This window comes from Diadema antillarum, unplaced genomic scaffold (assembly GCF_040938485.1).
Source record: "Diadema antillarum isolate AM-2024a unplaced genomic scaffold, OU_Dant_1.0 seq00000564_RagTag, whole genome shotgun sequence".
In the NCBI taxonomy this organism is placed as follows: domain Eukaryota; kingdom Metazoa; phylum Echinodermata; class Echinoidea; order Diadematoida; family Diadematidae; genus Diadema; species Diadema antillarum.
The window spans coordinates 138164-158818 of record NW_027271503.1 but is presented as its reverse complement, the minus strand read 5'-3'; the positions used below and the strand labels follow the sequence as shown (position 1 = coordinate 158818).

The window sequence follows — 20655 nt, the reverse complement described above, 5'->3', positions numbered from 1 at the left end:
TCAAAAGGTTTTTTAGTTACGCTGTCCACAAAATTCATTACGGACGGAAGGACGGACGGACGGACGGACGGACGGACAACCCAAAAACATAATGCCTCCGGCACCACTTCATGGCGGAGGCATAATAAAACTGTGAGGCAATGATACCCTCACTCTTTTACTTTATTTATCAAAGTTAACTTTGACATGGAACGGTTTCTCTTCAATTTCAATTGGCTTCTTCTCAAAGGGGGGGGGGGGGGGTTAAAAACTAAACAAAACAGAAAGCCTGCTACCTCATGTGCTGCAAGACAAACTCCACGAGATTGGGCAAAGTGACAGCTTCCTCCACAGGGAACAGAACACTGTTAGACTTGTTGCTCCCTGGGAAGAAGAGAATTGTGGGATAGGCTGCTGCCATCAGGTGCCACGGGAGGTCGTTGGAATCGGCATTGATCCGCGCTATCGTCAGGTCGTGGTGGGACTGGAATAATGCAGCCAGTTGGAGATATACGTGCTGGATCCTCAGACAAGCCCCACACCATGGGGCGTGGTAGAGCAATAAGACATCCTGTGTGGAATGTGACCATATGGATAGTTTTTCTTTTTTATCAGCAGCATAAAGAGACTCTAATATGTTAGTCTTTACCTAAATGAATACATAAGTGCATGGGGATATGGTTTATGGACATGGATGCTTTACCACATTTTGTCAACCAATATTATTTTCACTATCATGATAAAGGTAAACTCTTTTAATAGCATGCACTGAAATGGATAAACACAACATTTATTCCGTTTCATCCAAACTGAAAGGAGATGGACAGTATGCCAAGGTATCTTCCCTGTCTTTCCATGTGGTTAGATTTGATGACAAGAACCCTCTGAATAAAATCAAGAAATAAAGGACTATGAAATGTCGGATTAAGAGGAAAATCTTCCTACAGTTTGATTTCTCAAGTTGTACCATTAATGGGCAGAAAATGCTTGCTACACTTGAAATTTGGTAATCAGAGCCCGCTATCTTGCCATCAAGTAATCACACTAATATTGACCAAACCTCAATGAAAAAAGAAAATACACTCCACTCAAGGGTTACGTATATTTACCTGATATCCAATCAAATCTATCATCATATCTATCATCACATAAATGATATCAAGTCTTATTGATTCACATAAAACACTTAATGGGGAAAAATATTTTAATCTTCACTAAATATCTGATGAGCAGCATACCTTGTGGTTGTCCAGGACCAAATCGTTGTAGGTATCTGTAGTAACTTCTGTGATGCACACTATTCCAGGGTTACCACTTCCACAGTCTGGCTGCTGGGTGTCAGTCGGACCAGGAGAGGGGTAGTTTGACTGAATGTGTCTGGGGAGTATGGCCTCTGTATAGTTCATGATGAATTGCTTGAGAAGTACTGATGACAAGTGATGTTTATCCAGCTGCAGTACATGGTGAGTTTCATTCTGTAACATGTTTGAAGAAAAAAGGAATGAAAGAAGAAAAAAATGAATGTAAAAAAGAATCTACATGCAATAGATTTTTCATTCTTTTTAGACTTTTCAATATATACTCTGGTTCCTGTCACTCATTTTTCTTACTATCAGTCTCTGATGACAACTGATGCAAGTCATTTACTAAGTTGTAATATGCATGGTATACCAAGCTGTCATCGCATATCAAGCTGTCAACATATACGAAAGCCAAAAAGAGTCCAAAGCACAGATTTTCCTATCCTGAATTTGAAATTCTGAGGGCTCACAGCTATTCTCTAGGTACACATTTCCCACCTTATTTCACAAAATGTACAGAAGTAAGAGCATTCAAACTGGCCACAAGACAAACACAGTCTCCAGACAATTGGCAGTGACATTGATAAATATGCATTCAAGTTTGAGAAGAGCAAGCATTCACACACAATAGTTCAAATCAACACCACAGCAACATGCTTCAGGAGAAAAAAAAAATTTGCCATAACTTTGATGTTCAAACAGGAAGTACTCAGGATTATTATTCATACTGAATGATTAATTATTAGAATTTTCTCTTGGCTTTGAATTTTTTTAAGTTTAGGACATGCAGTGAGGAGTCACATGCAGAGTTTACTTTAAAAATAACATAATTTTTGTTGTTGAAAAGGGAATATTTTATTGAACTTCACTTCTTCATAACTTTGCAGATTTGATTCTTTCTCTGAACATCTCACTGTTTCAAAAAATATTCACAAAATCTTATTTCACACTAGTTCATCAGAATGTACAAATCACAAAAATTTCCACACTGCAAAATACTTCATTTCTACAGTAATGATGGTTGGTGGTTCACTAACTTTTATGAGGATGATTTGCACTCTTGAACAGGTAAGACTGGAAGCTTCCCGTAAATAGTCCATGGGCCAAGACCCGAAAAATGGGTTGTTGGTACCATCTGAGGTGGCACAACCTTTTTGGTGTCATTTTGTTTGTCGGGCATAGATATGCTTATCAAGCTATGATAGCATTTCCAAATGAGTAGCTTAGTCATAATAAATGAATTTTTAACCAATTTGGTCTCGTATTTATATCCCTATACTTCTGAATCGAAACTAAACCGCTATACAAAGAAGAGCACTGCCTTCTGTATGTCCACAGGTGTTCTGTTGTAAACGCGGTGCGCTTAGTCTTTATTCAAGGCAGCGAAGGGAATATCCAAAGGGTTATGATGTCCACAGCTGTCACGCGGTGCGCTTAGTTCTTTATCTAGACCAATGTGCCGTTATCATATCTAAAGTTCCTCATAAAAGGGATTATCTATACTGTTTTTATACTACCCTATCAACAAATACATCAGTTTTAAACAAAAATCACTCTGTTCATTTACAATATCATTCATTATAATGTATCGTAGTGTACCGGTACATTGTTTTTGCATTATCTTATATTGTTGGAGGGAAATAAAGCGACATTGGCGTGGTATCAGCATTTTCACCGTAGCGTTTTCACAGGAAAATGATAAATGATTGAAAAATACGGTAAAATTCACTAGGAATTGCTTTTGTTGTTGTTGTTGTTGTTTTTAGATAAAAGGATATACACTGTATCATACGCTTTGGATATTCCCTTCGCCGTCTAGAATAAGGACTAAGCGCTGTGGACATCATAACCTTTGGATATTCCCTTCGCTGCCTTGAATAAAGACTAAGCGCACCGCGTTTACAACAGAACACCTGTGAACATACCATAGAGCTGCATTTTACAGCTCTATGGAACATACAGAAGACTGTGCTCTTCTTTGTATGGCGGTTAGTTTCGATTCAGAAGTATAGGGATATAACAACGAAACCAAATTGGTTAAAAATTCATTTACTATGAATAAGCTACTCATTTGGAAATGCTATCATAGCTTGATAAGCATATCTATGCCCGACAAACAAAATGACACCAAAAAGGTTTTGCCACCTCAGATGGTACCAATATCTGGCCTGGCCCATGGACTAAAAGGCATCTTCATAATTTGTTCTGCTGCTGAGCTGGAGAGTCTGAACTATTTGTTTACAAATGCATCCTTTCAAAAGAAATACCTCTTTCTGATGAACCATGGTAGAATAGACCGGTTCCAATGTATTAAGATTTTATGCATGCTCTGTTCACAAAAGTTGCCCTTATCAATCACAGAGCTTGCCGGAGGTTTGCCCCTTCCTAGTAGCAACAACTAAGTGAATTCCTGCCTATGGCACAAAATTGGAGGGAGCAGGTGAATGAAATGCTTTGTTACTAGGCTGTACGACAATAACATCCATAAATTATAATACAGAAGCAGTTTACTCCTTAAGTCTTGTTCGGAAGGACTTTCCTTAATTTTGCTATCAGATTTTCAAGGGGGAACTTACCTGAATATCAACTATTGCTACACCAACACTGTCCTTCCTCTTCTGATTGACTCCAGATTTCAGTCCTAACCGATCTGCCATGGACCAGAAGAACTCTGACCTCATTGCACGAAACTCTAGCGTCCTATTTGTTGCACAAACAAGGTCATCAAAGCTTTCTATGTGGCTTTCATGCATTTTTTGTATATGTTCATGAGTAGGCTTGTTGTTTCTGGAAGAGCTATGCATAATCTTGGCACTGGCTTCGCGTAACACAGTTTGCTGGTCAACATCATTCACAGGTTTTTCCAAACTCTCTGAAAAATAATCTGACTTCTCTTTAAAACTATATTTCTGGCGCTCAACACAAGGTAAGCCAAACGTTCTTGTTACAGAGGTCGCTGAGCTCTGTGGCAAGGAATGTGGAGGCAGGGATTGGAATGGAGGGCAAAGGTCACAGGTCAGGAGGTCAACATCCTGGCAACAGAGGCGGTAGTGGCTGTAAGGGCTGTAGAAGTTGTTGAGGTGGAGGCAGGCATTGCGGGACCCTCTCACACCACTGATGACCTCCAGAGGGAAGGGAGCCCAGCTGCCCAGGGTGAGGTGGAGGCAGGGGTCACTCGCCCCCGCCAGCGGGTGATCAAAGGTCTCGCAGATCTCACAAACATTTCCACGCGCCATCGTGATCGACTCAATGCGCCCCGGAATGACGAGAGTCTGACAGCAGTCACTCTCACTCCACAAAGCACCAGAGCAGTCCTCTGCTTGACAAAACTCCTCCCCCTGCAAGACTCCTTCAGATATGCTGCGCTTCTCCTGAATCAAATCTGTCAACTTGCTGATGTAACTGTTGCTGAGACAGTTGTAGTATTGCAGGGCAACTTCACGTAACTGAAATAAGAAACAAGAAAACCCAACAGTCACAGCTTGTTTGTCTTGGACCAGCTGTTCTAGCCACTGAAGAGAAAATGCATCCATTTTCAGCAGCCACTTGTTGCTATCCAATAATTGCAGGACATAAGATAAGATAAGATACACTTGTGTATGCTGTTTTCCAGTCGTTAGAATGTATAACAAGAGGTGAAGTACACACTAATGTCTTTCACCTCCATCTTGACTTTATAAAGACAGAAATACTAGACTAGGCATAACATTACAATTCTCCTTGAATATGCACCCTTTGGTAATCTTCTGTGCACTGTGGAATTAAGACCACCTGGTTTTTTCAGTTGATGCCATATTTGTTAATTCCTGCTGGCCTTTGTAGGATAACAGAATATGTGGTTACCAGGAGAGCGATTGTTAAAGTGAGGGGGGGACACACAATGAGGAGATGAATGGGTGTAATATGGGTGGAAGTGTTGCGCTCCTGAGGCTCTTACCAGCATGAAGTTACTGTTGAAGACTCCGCTGCCATAGAAGTGAGGGGTGAAGAGGATGAGGGACGGGTGATGAGAGACCTGCGATGACAAGATGGTACTCTTCAGGCTAGGAGGAGCAATCCACTGCACCAACTGAAAAGAAACAAAATGTGACCTCTACAGGTGGCTTACTATGAGCTTGGGGGGGGGGGGGGGTAGTCATATGGTTCTCCAGGGAAGATCTCATGCCATCCATGACTGAAATGAATGCTGCATAAGACTGTATATCATTTTCAAGTGGGTATGTTAGAAAGAGAACATTTGGAGAGGGGCAGGCTAAACAAGCAAACTTGAAAGTATGGCAGGCTAGACTACTGAATATAAACAGTTTAAAAACAGTCACCACAGATTTGACAAGAACATCTCACAAAATAAGCAGTGATAGAACAGCAACTGTCATCAGGCATTTAAAATGTAAATAAAGCAAGACAAGAGAAGAAAAGCATCATATAAGAATAAAAGAATTAGCAAATTACAGACATAAATCCTGAAGCATATCATGAACAACGAGTTTGCATGACTTACCGATTCCCTGTGTTCACTGACCCAGTCAAGGATTGGTCTTGCCTTGAAAGGTAATGATGCAGGATAAGTCTGTAATCAAAAGAGAACATAATTATGCTGTATCAATAAACCTCAGTTAAACTTCTGTCACACTTGTATACCCCTCTCAACACCACTGGATACACACTGTCATCATTTGACAAGAGACAATACAGTCACAAGAGGGTTGATGCTTAAAAAAAAAGCAGCAGCATAAAGATAGATCTGATCATCATGCACCTTCCCTATGGTGTTGCTTCTGCTTGTCATTAAACTGTAACAACCTTTGCTTATGAAATAATGGCATGATTTACCCACTGGGGTTTGAAAAACGATATGATACCTGTCCAACATTGATGGAGAGAAATGGATGATTGCATGCTCTGGAAATGGAAACTGCTATCCCAAAAACTAAACTGAGAATTGAACGGTTAATTACAAGGCTCTGATAATGAAAGGGTGAACAAAAAGGCTTTAAGATACAACTAAATAATTATTACAAAGGCTAAAAAATGGAAATGCTCACAAAAAAATAATAAACTGCAATGAGACAATTAACAGAAATGCATTTTGGAATAGAACAGGCTCAGCACCTTCAAGGAGAGATGGGGTTAAAAAAAAGGCTCTACCGATTTGCAGGGTTATCAACTAGAAAATGGAATGGTTGAAAAAAAAAAAGGATTAAAAAAGACCAACCAAAATGGATCTGAGAATTGAAGAGGCTAAGTGAAGGAAATAAGATTCCTTAATTTGGGGGGGGGGGGGGGGGATTGGGGCCCCCTGGGGCCCTCTGGGTGGGGCATGGTGCCCATTTTTATAAATTGAGATCCTGACCCCCTAGGGATGCTACCTGCCAAGTTTGATGAAAATACATCATGAGGTTTTCAGGAAGAAGATGAAAATGTACAATTCAGGTCCCCATTTGGACCTTCCCAACCAACCCCCCCCCCCCTGTCCCCAAGAGGGGCACCCCTTGATCTCCTATGAACAAACTTCAAAATACAGTCATTAATGTACTCACTCATAGTATTATCTTACCTCTATAACTTCTGATTCTAGAGAAGATTTTTAAAGATTCCTTCATTTTGGGGGTTTGGGGCCCCCCTGGGGGCCCCCTGGGTGGGGAATGGTGCCCATTTTAAGAAATTGAAATCCTAACTCCCTAGGGATGCTACCTGCCAAGTTTGGTGAAAATGGGTCATGGGGTTCTCAAGAAGAAGATAAAAATGTACAATTTAGGCCCCATTAGGACCCCTCCTCACCCCCTCCCCTGGGTCCCAAGGGGGGCACCCCTGATTCTGCCATGAACAAACTTGAAACTACAGTCATCAATGTACAAACCCATAGTATTAACTTAGCTCTATCACTTCTGGTTCTGGAGAAGAAGATTTTTACAGATTCCTTAAGTTTGGGGCGTTTGGGCCCCCTGGGGGCCCACTGGGTGGAGCATGGTGCCCATTTTAACAAATTGAGTTCCTAACCCCCTAGGGATGCTACCTGCCAAGTTTGGTGAAAATGGGTAATGGGGTTCTCAAGAAGAAGATGAAAATGTACAATTTAGGCCCCATTAGAACCCCTCCCCACCCCCCTCCCCTGGGTCCCAAGGGGGGCACCCCTAATTTTGCCATGAACAAACTTGAAACTACAGTCATCAATGTACTAACTCATAGTATTAACTTAGCTCTATCACTTCTGGTTCTAGAGAAGAAGATTTTTACAGATTCCTTAATTTTGGGGGAAAAGCTACAATCATAAAATATTTGACAAAAAGAGATTAAGGAACATTAAAAAAGAAAACAGCAGGGTATAAGAGAGACAGAGGGAATTAAGGATTTATAGGATCTGAGAATAAGTGTTAACAAAAGGCTTTGAGAAGAAGCAATTTGAAAGGCTCTGATGATGGAAGAGTTAACAAAAAATTAAGTGAGGATGGCATGACTAAAAAAAGAGGAAATTTAAAGCTAAAAATGCACTGAATATCAGCATTTAAGAAGATCCAAAGAATTAAGGATTGTAGAGGTTATGATGATGAGAGGATAAAAAAGGATTTAGGAAGAAACTCTTGATAACAAATGGTTAACAAAATGAGATAATTTGTCTTAATAGCCGCAAAGGTTCAAAAAAAAATTAGAAGGAAAAGAGATGCCCAAAAAAATTTCTCGGGTTGGGAGAATAAAGGGGGAAACAAAAAGGCTCATAAACAGAATTGAAGGGTTAAAAAAAAATGTCCAATGGTTCAAACACTGTTACAAGGAAGGAAGGGTTAAAAAACAGGCACTAATAACTTGGGTAAATTCAAAGGTTTTACATTTTTTTTTGCAAACATCGCAAAATATTCCAATGTTGAAGTATAATGTTCTGAACATCATGTATGAAATCTTATTATAATGCCCCTCAGAGTTCTTTTAAAAGAGAGAGAAAACAAGAGATCCGCGGGTCACGCGCTCACCTGAGTATCGCAAGTTCACCTTCCATGCATTCTTGCAGACTCTTACCTGAGAACATTGGAAACTTATGGTGGGGGTAGTTTTGAGAATGGGGGCATGGTGTCCATTTACATATTCCATCACAATGGTAAAAAATACCTACCATGTACACTGTACTTTATAGAATGTTGGATTATGCAGCTTGGGGAAAAAGACTTAAAGCCCTATCACTTTTGATTGGAACTAGAGAAATATATTATTTAATATTCATTAAATCAGGAGGTTTGGACCCCCTGGGGCCCCCAAGGAAAGCATGGTGCCCATTCAAACACTTTGAGATCTTATCCCTATGGGAATGCTACTTGCCAAGTTTGGTGAAAATCCATTATGTTGTTTTCAGCACAAAGATTAAAATTTAGGCGCGCATTTGGACCCCCACCCAGTCCCATCCCGCTTCCTTGGGTCCCAAGGGGGTGGGGGTAGGGAGGGCACCCCTGATTCTCCCATGAACAAACGTCAAACAACAGTCATCAATATACTGACTCATTGTATTAACTTAGCTCAATCACTTCCAGTTCTACAGAAAATCTGTAAAGATTCCTTACAGGAGGGGGGACCCTGGGGCCCCCAGGTGGGGCATGGTGCCCAATTGATGGAATTGAGATTCTATCCCCCTAGGGATGCTACCTGCCAAGTTTGGTGAAATTAGTGATTAGGTTTTCAAGAAAAAGATGAAAATTTACAATTTCGGTCCAAATTTAGGCCCCCTGGGGCCCCCAAGTTGGGCATGGTGCCCATTTGATGGAAATAAGATTATTTCCCCCTAGGGATGCTACCTGCCAACTTTGGTGGAAATTCATCATGGCATTTTCAAAAAAAAAGATGAAAATGTACAATTTGGGCCTCATTAGGACCCCTCCCCACCCCCCTCCCCTCGGTCCCAAGGGGGGCACCCCTGATTCCGCCATGAACAAACTTGAAACTACAGTCATCAATGTACTAATTCATAGTATTAACTTAGCTCTATCACTTCTGGTTCTAGAGAAGAAGATTTTTTAAGATTCCTTAATTTTGGGGGGTTTGGGCCCCTCTGGGGGCCCCCAGGTAAGGAATGGTGCCCACTTAAACAAATTGAGATCCTATCCCCCTAGGAATGCTACCTGCCAAGTTTGGTGAAAATCGGTCAAGGGGTTCTCAAGAAGAAGATGAAAATGTAAAAGTTTACGCACGACGGACGACGCACGACGCACGGCAGAAGAGCGATCGCAATAGCTCACTTGAGCCTTCGGCTCAGGTGAGCTAAAAACTAAGCCCACCTCACTCAAGAAAATGCTCCCCCACTGTAAAAAGAATATGGGAGATTTGTTTTGTTTTGGTTTTTTTTTTTTTTTTTTTGTTTTGTTTTGTTTTGTTTTTGTTTTTTTTTTTGGGGGGGGGGGGCTCATGATAAAATTGGCTGGAAATCTGTAGTATTGTTTCCCCCTCCATCATACAGAAGTTTCAAGTTTCATTATTCTGAGAAAGGTCTAAATTACCTACCTCTAAGATATACATGTACCAGCTGATGAAAGGAATCTATCTTTTTAGGGTTGCAAAAGGGGCACACAAATCTTACAGGATTATAGCATGGAAGGTTAACTAGAATAGAATGGAACAATTTGACACTTTGAGAATAGATGGGTTAAGGAAATCACTTGGGGAAAAATACTGTCAATAAAAAAAAAAGATGAGAATAGAAAAAATACAAAAAAAAGGTATTGAGAATGAAAGGGATGACAAGAACCATCTTGAGAATCAATGGGTTAAACAACTTGGGCTCTTCAAAATTATGCAGATTAAAAGCTTTCAGAGGACAGATTCAAAAGCTCCAAGCAGGCTGTTTAAACAGGCAACAACTTTAAAATGTTCAACACAAAAGCTTTGAGAATTGGATATAGAACAAAAAGGCTCTTAAAAGATTACATAATATTTCAGAAGGGCTTTCAAAATACAAGAGTTACTGCACAATAAACATAAACAAGCACAAAGACAAAAACACAATCTGAAAACTAAACAGTACACAGAAAGGTTACAAGGAGTACTGAAATAGTTCTTGAAAAATGCTCGGATGTATCGGATCATATGAGTCATCTTTACTAGCCAAACATATCTCGCCAATACCATTTCTAGAATCAGCGCTATCACAGTGTGGTGGTCAACAGTACTGCCTGTATGATACTGTTTCCTATGAATCCTTTTCTTTTCTCTCACTTGGATCAAAAGCCACTCCAACTACAATACAATTAAAAGTGATATTCTTTGACAAGTAACATATTGTATATACTTAATGTAGAGAACATAACTGGTTTATCTATGTCCTGAAATAACACAGGCCCTTGGGAATATGCAGTGTATTGATGAGTCATTCTTCACTCCTCCCACAAGTGGAGTGGAGCACCTATCTTGATTAGCAGCTGATCATGCAGAGAGTACCAAGAAAATCTTACTGTGCTGCTACTGATACTGCTGGTAATGATACAGGACAAAAAAAAAAAAAAAAAATACAGGCATGCAATGGTCCATGGCAAACAGACAATGCTCAGTTAACACAACAAAAGAATCCCATCAAGCTTCAGTCAATGCACTTTCTCCTGTCTAGATGATCACAGAAAAACTAGGTTGATTGCACTTTTGGATATTACTTGCATTTTCCCCTTGGGAGCCATTCATAGGTACCTCTATATTAAATTGCTGACCTTTAGAAAACCCTGACTTGGGTAAGCATCTAATCAACATGACCAGCTGGTGACTTTCTAAAATTCATTACACAATGACTGTTTGCTTGTGTATTTCATATCATTGCTTCCTTCTTTTAAAAATAAACCGGCTAACATATTGGATATGATTCATTTTAAGGAGGTTAAATATGGAAAGATCCCTAGTAAACAGTTTGAACATAATACAGAAATGTCATATAAACAATGTCATCAAAGATGTCAAAATTATTTTCACTAGACTTTTCATATTTATATAACATGTACACTGGCTTTGATGTAGGACTGAAACAAATATTTTCCAGTGAATATTATTGCCTTAATCTATTTGTGGAAAAAAAAAATTAAATTCAGGTTATTCCCTGGTTCAAGATACTTAATATGGAACAATATATAAAATGTATGTAAATAAAACACACACACACACACACAAAGCAAGAGACCCAATGGGTTTACAGCTCACCCGAGTATCTCAAGTTCCCCTTCCACACATTCTTGCAGATTATTGCCTAACAAGGACACAGCAACCTCAGGCAACTAACAAACTGATCTAATTTGAAAGGGTCTACTAATCAGCTGGGAGTGAAAGGGTCACAGAAACTATTTTGTGAAATGAAAGGGTTATCAACAAATGATTGTAATATGGAAGGGTCAACAAACGAGCTGCGAATCAAAGAGTTATAGAAACTGTTTTGCAAAATAAAACGGTGCACAGAGGTACTGAGGATGAAGGATTATGTAAAGGCTTCTGTCAAATGAAAGGATTATAGAAAGGGATCTGAAAAAAGAAAATGTGTATAGGGGTATTGAGAATAAAAGGGTTATCAAAAAAGTACTGTAAGCTTATAAATGGTCTAAAAAAGCTGGGATTGAAAGGATCATAGAAACTGCTCTGATATATGAGAGGGTTACAGAGGTTCAAGAATTACTAGAAATGTCACTATGGGAACTGGTATCCTCTGTCATAATGCATGGTTCTAATAGGTCTATAGTACAATGTCTTGACAGTGTGTGATGACAATTTCACATAATTGGCAAAATATTAAAATGATAAATTTGTCACAAATGTGTTTAAAGGTTTTTCCTTGAACTAGGTTTGCTATTACTGTCTAAGAGTGAAGGTACATTATTTCGGGTATTGAGGATTTTTACTTGACTTTTGACCCTTTTATAAGTTTACGCATTGAGTAATTTTCAAGGTATGGAGAAAAAGTGTAATTTCAGTATTGAATAGTAAAATTTTGGCATTTTAGCCTGGCCTTTGACAATTGACCTTTGGCCCTATGACTATAAAATTACCAAGAGAATTACTGTCAAGTAGAACATGCATAAATATGTACCAAGCTTCATGATGATACCATGAGTCACTTTTGGGATATGGAGGAACAAATGAAATAAAGCACTTCACTTGTGCTTTGACCTTTGACTTTTGGCAAAAACTTCCCAGAGATCTCTATTGGGCAATACATGTACATACTGTATATATCAAGCTTCAAGAAAAATCCTGCAGGCATTGCATTATAAATATGAGGGAAATAGTGGAATTTTGAGGAGTTGACCTTGACCTTTGACCCCCTGACCTTCGACCCCAAAATTCTCTAGATAATCACTGCCAGTCAGTACATGCATATGTTCAAGTTTCATGAAGATACCTTGAACCATTTGTGAGATATGGAGGAAAAAGTGAAATTTTAAAATGTTTACTTGACCTTTGGCCTTGAGCATGGGCACCCAAAAGTTGGCCCACTTCTATGGTATTAATGTGAAATTGTACAATGTAAATACTAATAAGAACACTTGTGTAGTATGAATTATTGATGTCTCGAAGGTGCAGGCAGATTGCAAAATCAGGCACCCTGCTTACAAGGAACCATTTTTGCTACTTCCAGCCTATCCTGATTATGTGGTGAGTACTGCACTTGCCAAATTTGGTGAAAATTTGACCATGCATTTTCAAGAAGATGATGAAAGTGTACAAATTTGGCCCCATTTGGACCCCATGTATCACTGTACTTACTCAAAGCATTAACTTTAGCTTCATCACTTCTAGTTCTAGAGACGAGGACTTTTAAAGATTCCTTAACCCGTTGAGGACACGCTGATTTTGCTACAACACACATTTTCCATATACCCCTGCCCGAATATACTTGGGACTTGTTCTCAACCAGTTATTTTGGGTTTTAGGACACATTCTCTAAGGGATGCTACCTGGCAAGTTTGATGAAATAGTCATGGGGTTTTCAAGAAGAAGATGATAATGTAAGAAGTTCAAAGATGATGAATGATACACAAAACATAATGGACACCTGATGATAAATATCGCAATAGCTCACTAGAGCCTTCAGCTCAGACGAGCTAAAAAGAAGGTGAATAAAACCTTTAACTGTAAGTGAAAAAAAAAAGCATGTGATAATCAGGATAACTGACCAGCTTTCTTCTTACCAGGGATGTATTAAAATTCCTGAGCAGTGTGAAATTGGCATTATGGGCGAGTTCTAGGCTTGCTGCCAGGTGTTTGCTGGTGACTATAGCAAATGGTGTGGGTTGAATAGGGTCCTTCTCCAGATGCAGCATGGCAGCCCACTGGTACGAGGCTAGACCTTGTGGAGTGTGGGTGTGTTCGTAGCTGAAATACGCAACAGCTACAGACTGAATCAAAAAACATGAACAGACAAATGAATACTGGCAAAATGTGAGATTTACAGTTAAATGAATTCAATAACTTTTCTTTAAAAAACATTTAATTACATTGGCAATCTTATGCTGCTAAATATCTATAAAGAACAGAAGTTTTCTCTGACATTTCAAACTTAAATCATATAGCATGCTTTTCTTTCTGAATCACTCAAGTTTATCAGAAGTCAGACATATGATCTATGTTCCATGAGGGAGAGGAAAGGCCTTCAATTGACTTTTAAATTTGGTATTCCATACTTCATTCACATGAGGAGGGTGAATAACATGAGTTTGAATCCAGTGATGAATCTTAATAAACATGTCCTTCAATTTCACAAATGGTCAGTAGTTTTTCTATGTGCTGACTATTAGGTAAATCTTGCGCATTAATTTGAAAGTAATAGAAAGTATAACAATTAGTTTCTGAAATGAACTGATAACTGTACCCTGATCACTGTACAATAGTTATTGAAGGAGGCAAGACATTTCCTTCAAATTTTCTACTGCTTCCCCTTGAATTCAGACTTTGTGATTTAAAAGAAAACTCTTTCATCTTGAACCTTGAAGAAGTAATCCCTGTATCAGCTTGTCCAATAAGCTAGACTGGGATTATGCAGTGAATTCATCAGCCAAGACCCCGTTTACAGTGCGAGGCTCCGCCGCGGCCGAGCCAGCCTTCATTTTAGTGTAAACGCGCAAAAGGCCAAATGCGGGGCCAAAATTGGCCGCGCATTTGGCCACACTCTGGAGGTGGTCCCGGCCGTGGCCGAGCCGTGGCCGAGCCCGGCCTTTTCTCAGTGTAAACGCAAACTGGGCCAAATGCGCGGCCAATTTTAGTCTGGCTTCAAGACCCTCTGCCCGTACTATTTCGTTATTCAGGATATTAACTCCCTCAATGTCGAAAACTAGTATAGTTTAAGGTAGTTTTGTCCTGCAAAGGATTTTTCCTTCGGCACAGGCCTTTGCCCGAACGGCCACGGAATCCAGTTGGCAAAGGGTCTAAAAACCAGACTATACCAAATTGCGTTTGTTTACAAGCAGAGTGCCACTACGGCAAAATATTGAAAGGTTTGAATTAAAAGCGCGGCCAAGTCCGGCAGTGTAAACGGACAAAATTGCGGGGCTCAGCCCAGCCCCGCACTGTAAACGGGGTCCCAGACTGATTTATGCACCCAATGTTTACTCTGGGTATAGACCTGTTTGGTTTGGGCATTGTTTTTTGACTTTACTGTCTATTTCGGCCATAACTGGGGGCTTCAGTATGTCTAACAACAGTTAATTTATGCACTGACATCGTGCAATGCATCTGACTCAAATAACAACTCATTGAATCATCTTTTCTTCTTATTTTGGAAGCCCCCAGTTATGGCCGACATAAGTTAGTATTTTAAAACTAAACAGGTCTAAAGCAGCCTGCCAGATCTTTTGAAGTGCTCAGGACAAGGCACAAAGCTCACTAGTATTTTACCTATCACAATTATTAAAATAGTATTAATGACTGTACTGTTAGTCTTTACTCAAACTTTTTATTCCTGTTTTGGATAAACTCTGTGTTATAAAGCACATTTCCTCTTCATTCATTTCACCAAACCTCCTCCAAAGCCTAATGACTGCAAGCAGATTGAAATCTTACATCATGCTGAGCTCGCAGCAAGTCCAGGCTCTTCATGTCTGGGAGATACTGCACCGGGCTGCACACCCTCTTCATAAACTCCACCAACTCCTGGGTCTTCTGGAGCCCTGTGTACTGCACCCCTTCCCGGCTGTCACGGTGGGCAAACAGGATGGGGTAGTAGGGTACCACCACCTTGTGTCTACAACCTCCAGCAGGATACCAGCAGTTCACTGCCATGAAGAGAACCTGGCAGGTGGGAAACAAAACCAAAACAAATGAAACATTATCAACTAGAAATGTCACTATGGCGACTGGTATGCCTCCGCCATAATGCATGGTTCTCCGAATAGGTCTATAGCACAACGTCTTGACAATGTGTGACGACAGTTTCACATAACTGGCAAAATATCAAAATGACAGGTTTGTCACAAATGCATTGATTGAAACTTTCCTTGAACTAGGTTTATTTGGATGAATGGCTATACTGTCTAATAAGAGTGCAGGTATTTGGGGGATAGTACCAAACTTTTGACCCTTTCATAAGTTTAAAGAAGATATTTATAAGTGAAAATTAGCACTTTTACTTGACCTTTGACCTTTTGACAAGAAACTTCCAAGAGAATCTGTATTTGGTAATAGATGCATAAAAAGAAGAAAACCCTGCAGGCATTGCACAGATAAGAGGGAAATAATGACATTTTGATGAGTTGACCTCTACCTTTAACCCCTGACCTTTGACCCATGACCCCTCAATTTCCTACATGATAACTGCCAGTTAGTACATGCATATATACTAAGTTCCACGGAGATACCTTAAAATATTTGCGAGATATGGAGAAAAAAGTGAAATTTTAACATTTTCACTTGACCTTTGACCCTTGACCTTTGACCTCATGACCCAAAACTCTCTCTGGGGAATCTTTCTTTGGTAGTTCATGCATACATTAAGTTTCAAGAAAATACCTCCAGGCATTGCCGAGATATATGGAAAATAGTGAAATTTTGAGCATTTGACCTCGACCTTTTGACCTTTGACCTTGAGCATGTACGCCCAAAAGTTGATAGACACAACTTCGCCCACTCATACATATACATGCCAAGTTTTATTACGATACCTCTAACTGTTTCTTAGATACGCTGTCCACAAAATTGATTACGGACGGACGGACGGAAGGACGGACGGACGGACGGACGGACGGACAACCCGAAAACATAATGCCTCCGGCGACACTTCGTGGCGGAGACATAAAAACAAGTCAATATAAGAGAAGAGTGCAAATAGCACAAACTTAAAGCCAAAACATAGTTCTGGTACGCCTACAAAAGTTGTCAAATTTCGCTCCCAAATGTGAACGTATGCCTAAGATATGTGCGGAATAACGCTGTAATAACAAGATATTCGATGGGTAACGACGAAAATGCGAAATATTAACCAAAAAGGTTTGCCGGAGTCGCAATCTCGGAACTTACCCAATCTGGGTCAGGCTAAACTCGAACTGGACAACTCGCCCTCGCTTTGACAAATGCTGCAAAACTTTACTAGTCACTATTTGTCACACAACAACAAAACAAAATGTTTGGCAAATATAAGTACCATATAATTTCCTTTCATGATGCACCCAATTAAAATTCAACTGTTCAAAGCTATTACAGAAATGTTAGCACTCTGAACTGTTCTCAGGCCTCACTTGGTTGGATAGTTGCCGAGCGGCCTCTTCAAATTCTACGGCTGTCGCAAGAGAGTGGGCGTCCCAGTGGGCATAGTACATGATCATCCATACTTCCGCATCTGTTGTGATGATGTGATCCCTGACTGCCATCATGTCCCCCGTTGTAAACTCTGCCACTGGCGAATCACTGCTGAATATCCTCGGGGGCAGGGCCGAGGCAAAAGGTGCCCTGTTCCTGCAGAAAGACAACCCAAGGAGAAGGATATGTATCCAGTTCACTGACTGAATGCCCCCCCCCAAAAAAAAAAAATAAATAAATAAAAAAAATGACAACAAATTCATTTCGAGACTCAAAATATACCATGTACAATTCTTGTAACAATGTTCTATCCTGTGCATGAATTTGCAATGATTCACTTTAAGTTTATCAATTTGATCATCCATGCATGTAGTATGAAATATAGGATATACTTACTGAATGTATTCATTGCAAAGAAATACAGTGCATTCCATAATAATGAACACTGCCATGAAAAAAAACTTTTATTACAACTGAGTAAAAATTCTTCCAAACTTATCATCTCTACAAAATTTCTTATTATTCTCTTTATTTTTCTTGACCTTTACTCGCAAATATCTCCATTTGGCAAATATGGACTTATCGGTTTTTGCGAACATATTCTTTACTGTTCGGTTATTAACAAAATTTTGATATTTTCGAAATGAAAGAAAACTGCCGGTCCCGACGACTTTGTTATAATGGGAGAGCACAGTACTGCTATGGCATCACATACTTAATCATGCATGTATGTCTTTCATGCTAGAGTTTGATTGTTCTTACCCCCTGGGGTTATCCAGGTGAGACACAATGCCCGACAGGATGAGGGCCATGAACAAACTCCAGAGCTCAGGATTGCGTGCCATCGTTTCTCGCACCTTCTGCCACGCGTTACTCAGCCACAAGCAGTAACCAAGCACCATGCTCAAGAAAAGATGGACAACAATGTCTCCTAGCGGGATAGTGGGTGGGAATCTCCCATTACACAGCGAGCACTTCTTTCAGAGACGCATACACGAGCAGAGAAAGTCTGTCAACCCGCAAGAGGATGCATCCAGAGGAAGTTCTCAGTATATGTATGTCGATGTCACCTTGTAGACTTGCCTCTTCCATCACGACACATTGCAAATTTTGCTGTCTACAGTGTACAAAAAAAAGAAGAAAACAATGGAGAAAAGACACAAAATCTCATCAGATCCTTTCTGTTGAATAATAATCTGCCTCTTTGTGACATTTGGCTGCAGGTCCCTGTAAACATGTTTTGTACAGCAACAGAGCTACATTTTATTCTGTATATACATGTACAGGAAGCTATGCAGTGTATAGTTATGCATTATGTAACATGAGATACAGTATTAAAGCATGAACTATAAATTTGTTACTCAATGTCTGTCATTATATTTGATCTCATAGTCGTGGAATATTTTAAGATCTGTAAATTGTGTAACACATCCAAGAGAATGTTTGTTCCATCCAGATAATTGGTAGCAAGTAGCATTCTGAGACTGAATGATTACCGGTACATGGCATGATGATGACATTGAATGCCACCTATTCATTACATCAGTTGAAAAATAAAGGAAGTTGTGTCACAAATGATAAACTGTTAGTCTGTTGTCAGATAGTGGCAGTGCGATATGCAGTCACAAGAATGGTGAAGTAAGTTCTTGACTTGTGAAAATGGAAATGAGCCAGGGGCGGATCCACAAATTCCGTGAAGAGGGGGCGCCGTAAAGGGCGAGCACACACCCCTCCCCCATTTTTTTTTTTTTTTTTTTTTTTTTTGCAAAAAAAATAAAGGGGGCGCTCCCTCCCCCCTGGGCCTCGATCTGCCACTGCAAGCTGTCATTACTCATAAATGCTAGTCATGCATAGCTAGTGGGTAACATTCTGCACATAATCATATCACTTCATCAGTAAGTTTAAACAACATAGAAGATCTACATCATGATGCAGGCAAGGACGCAAAGCCAGATGACAGACATTTGAGACAAGAGTGTACCACGGCACGGGCACGGTACACATGGACATGGTAAATTGTAGGTGGGCCTACAGGTACTAAAGTCGATGCACAAGCCTCAACAAGGCTATCATAATGAGGTCTCTCGCATATACAAAGTACAATGTACGAAATCTTGTCGAAGGCGCAGCCCGGGTGTATGATGAATCGTACAGCTCTAGATCTAGTACTTGTAAGTTGTAGGCGGTATGCGGTATGTGTGATGTTAACTACACGCAGCGCTGTCGCGCAGCACAGTGTCTGGTCAGGCTAGTGTGATGTGTGATGCACCTCAGTCTACCGTGGTTCATCCGCCCCGCCGCGCCGCCGGGCTCATCTCCGCTGTGTCACCTCGTAAACACCATTCTATCGTTGACGTTGTGTCTTTACAGTATGACATTGAACACAACCCGTGCAAAGCCAAAGGGAACATCGCTCTGACCTGTGCATCGTTCGAAATATTATTGTTTTGTGTACAAATGAAAGCCCGGCTGCCCTTATTATGCCACAAAGAGCACAAGTTAACGACCACGGTAACTTACAAACACCACAAAAGTGACGGTGACCAGTACCTTCCCAGTGATGATGAATTACTAGTAAGCACGCACAATCCAAGTTTCGCTTGGCAAACAGCATTACGCCACGTACTTCAATAGTAATCACACACATTACCAACGCCTAGCCTCTCTCTCAGCTCAGCTCAGTATACTTCGCACCTGCAGACGGAAAGGGAGGGGGTGTTTTAAAAACCCCTATATATAGATTTTATAGGCCTATAGGCCTATAAAATCTATTAAAAAAACGTGCATGCATTTCCAATAGGTCAACGGGGGAGGGGGGGGGGGGGATTGAGGAAGCATTGGTCTTCACCAAGCCACGAGTAAGTACTGAGTAATCATGATGTGGTACCCTCGACCCCCCCCCCCCGCCCCCTCCCCGTATGCACACGTGACACGCACACTCGACACAATAATTATGTGTTCAGAGGGCCCCTCGGGAGAATGAATTTTATGATTGTGCTTTCTTTCAAGCAGAGGATTTGATGCCATGCCGTCTGATGTGAATGTATGCATTTTATGTTCTTTGTTCTAGTGGCGATTAATACTAGTAATAGTTTTCAATCGACAGTGTGCTTCTATCATTTACTATAAACGTGTGATTTAAGGCTATAGTTGCTCGTTCATTCTGGCCTTGGAAGTAAAATCACTAGGCTTCCTTAAAAAAAAAATAAAAATAAAAATCACTGGAAATTTAGTGATAGGGCTTGTTTTGGAGGAGTTCTAATTTCTTCGTCGGGAAGGTCCAATTATTCCTTCAGTTGCTCCGCATCTTTCACTTCGACTTTTTTATCTTGCTTTATTGACAAGTAAGTCCTACACTAAACAAAGGCCAGCAAAACCAGTTAAAGGGGGAATCCGTCCAAAATATAAGTTAGTCTGACAAGAAAGAGTAAAATATTACGAGTTCAATGATATAAATTTGATCGAAATCGGATAAGAAAATAAGGAAGTTGTGACACTTTAAAGTTTCGCTATTTTGGGGGGAAACAGTTCTTGAACAGTGAATGTGAATGTGCAAATGGCAAAGTGAGCATGTCATTCCCTCACAACTTATACCATATAGTTTGTACCTGGGTATACGTAAAATTTTGAAATTTCC

The 20655-nt window shown here is 40.2% G+C and overlaps 1 protein-coding gene across 1 annotated transcript; it reads right to left on the bottom strand.

Moving 5' to 3' along the window:
* Nucleotides 1–206: 206 nt before the first annotated feature.
* On the bottom strand, nt 207–19597 carry LOC139735124 (thioredoxin domain-containing protein 11-like). The gene is made up of 10 exons (XM_071645890.1): nt 19539–19597; nt 17781–18135; nt 16958–17174; nt 15288–15515; nt 13421–13627; nt 5782–5850; nt 5218–5349; nt 3857–4726; nt 1218–1454; nt 207–550 (listed from the first exon to the last, which is right to left on the bottom strand). The coding sequence occupies exons 2-10, from the start codon at nt 17918–17920 to the stop codon at nt 272–274; spliced, it is 2379 nt and encodes a 792-aa protein (XP_071501991.1). The 5' UTR covers nt 17921–18135; nt 19539–19597; the 3' UTR covers nt 207–271.
* Between the last annotated feature and the right edge of the window lie 1058 nt (nt 19598–20655).

Excerpts from the sequence above, each read along its gene's own strand:
- LOC139735124 (XM_071645890.1), bottom strand. The coding sequence starts at position 17,920 with ATGGTGCTTGGTTACTGCTTGTGGCTGAGTAACGCGTGGCAGAAGGTG. Across the intron at positions 5,350-5,781 it reads TCAGTGAACACAGGGAATCG|TTGGTGCAGTGGATTGCTCC; the intron begins GTAAGTCATGCA and ends GTTTCTTTTCAG. Across the intron at positions 1,455-3,856 it reads TAGCAATAGTTGATATTCAG|AATGAAACTCACCATGTACT; the intron begins GTAAGTTCCCCC and ends AACATGTTACAG.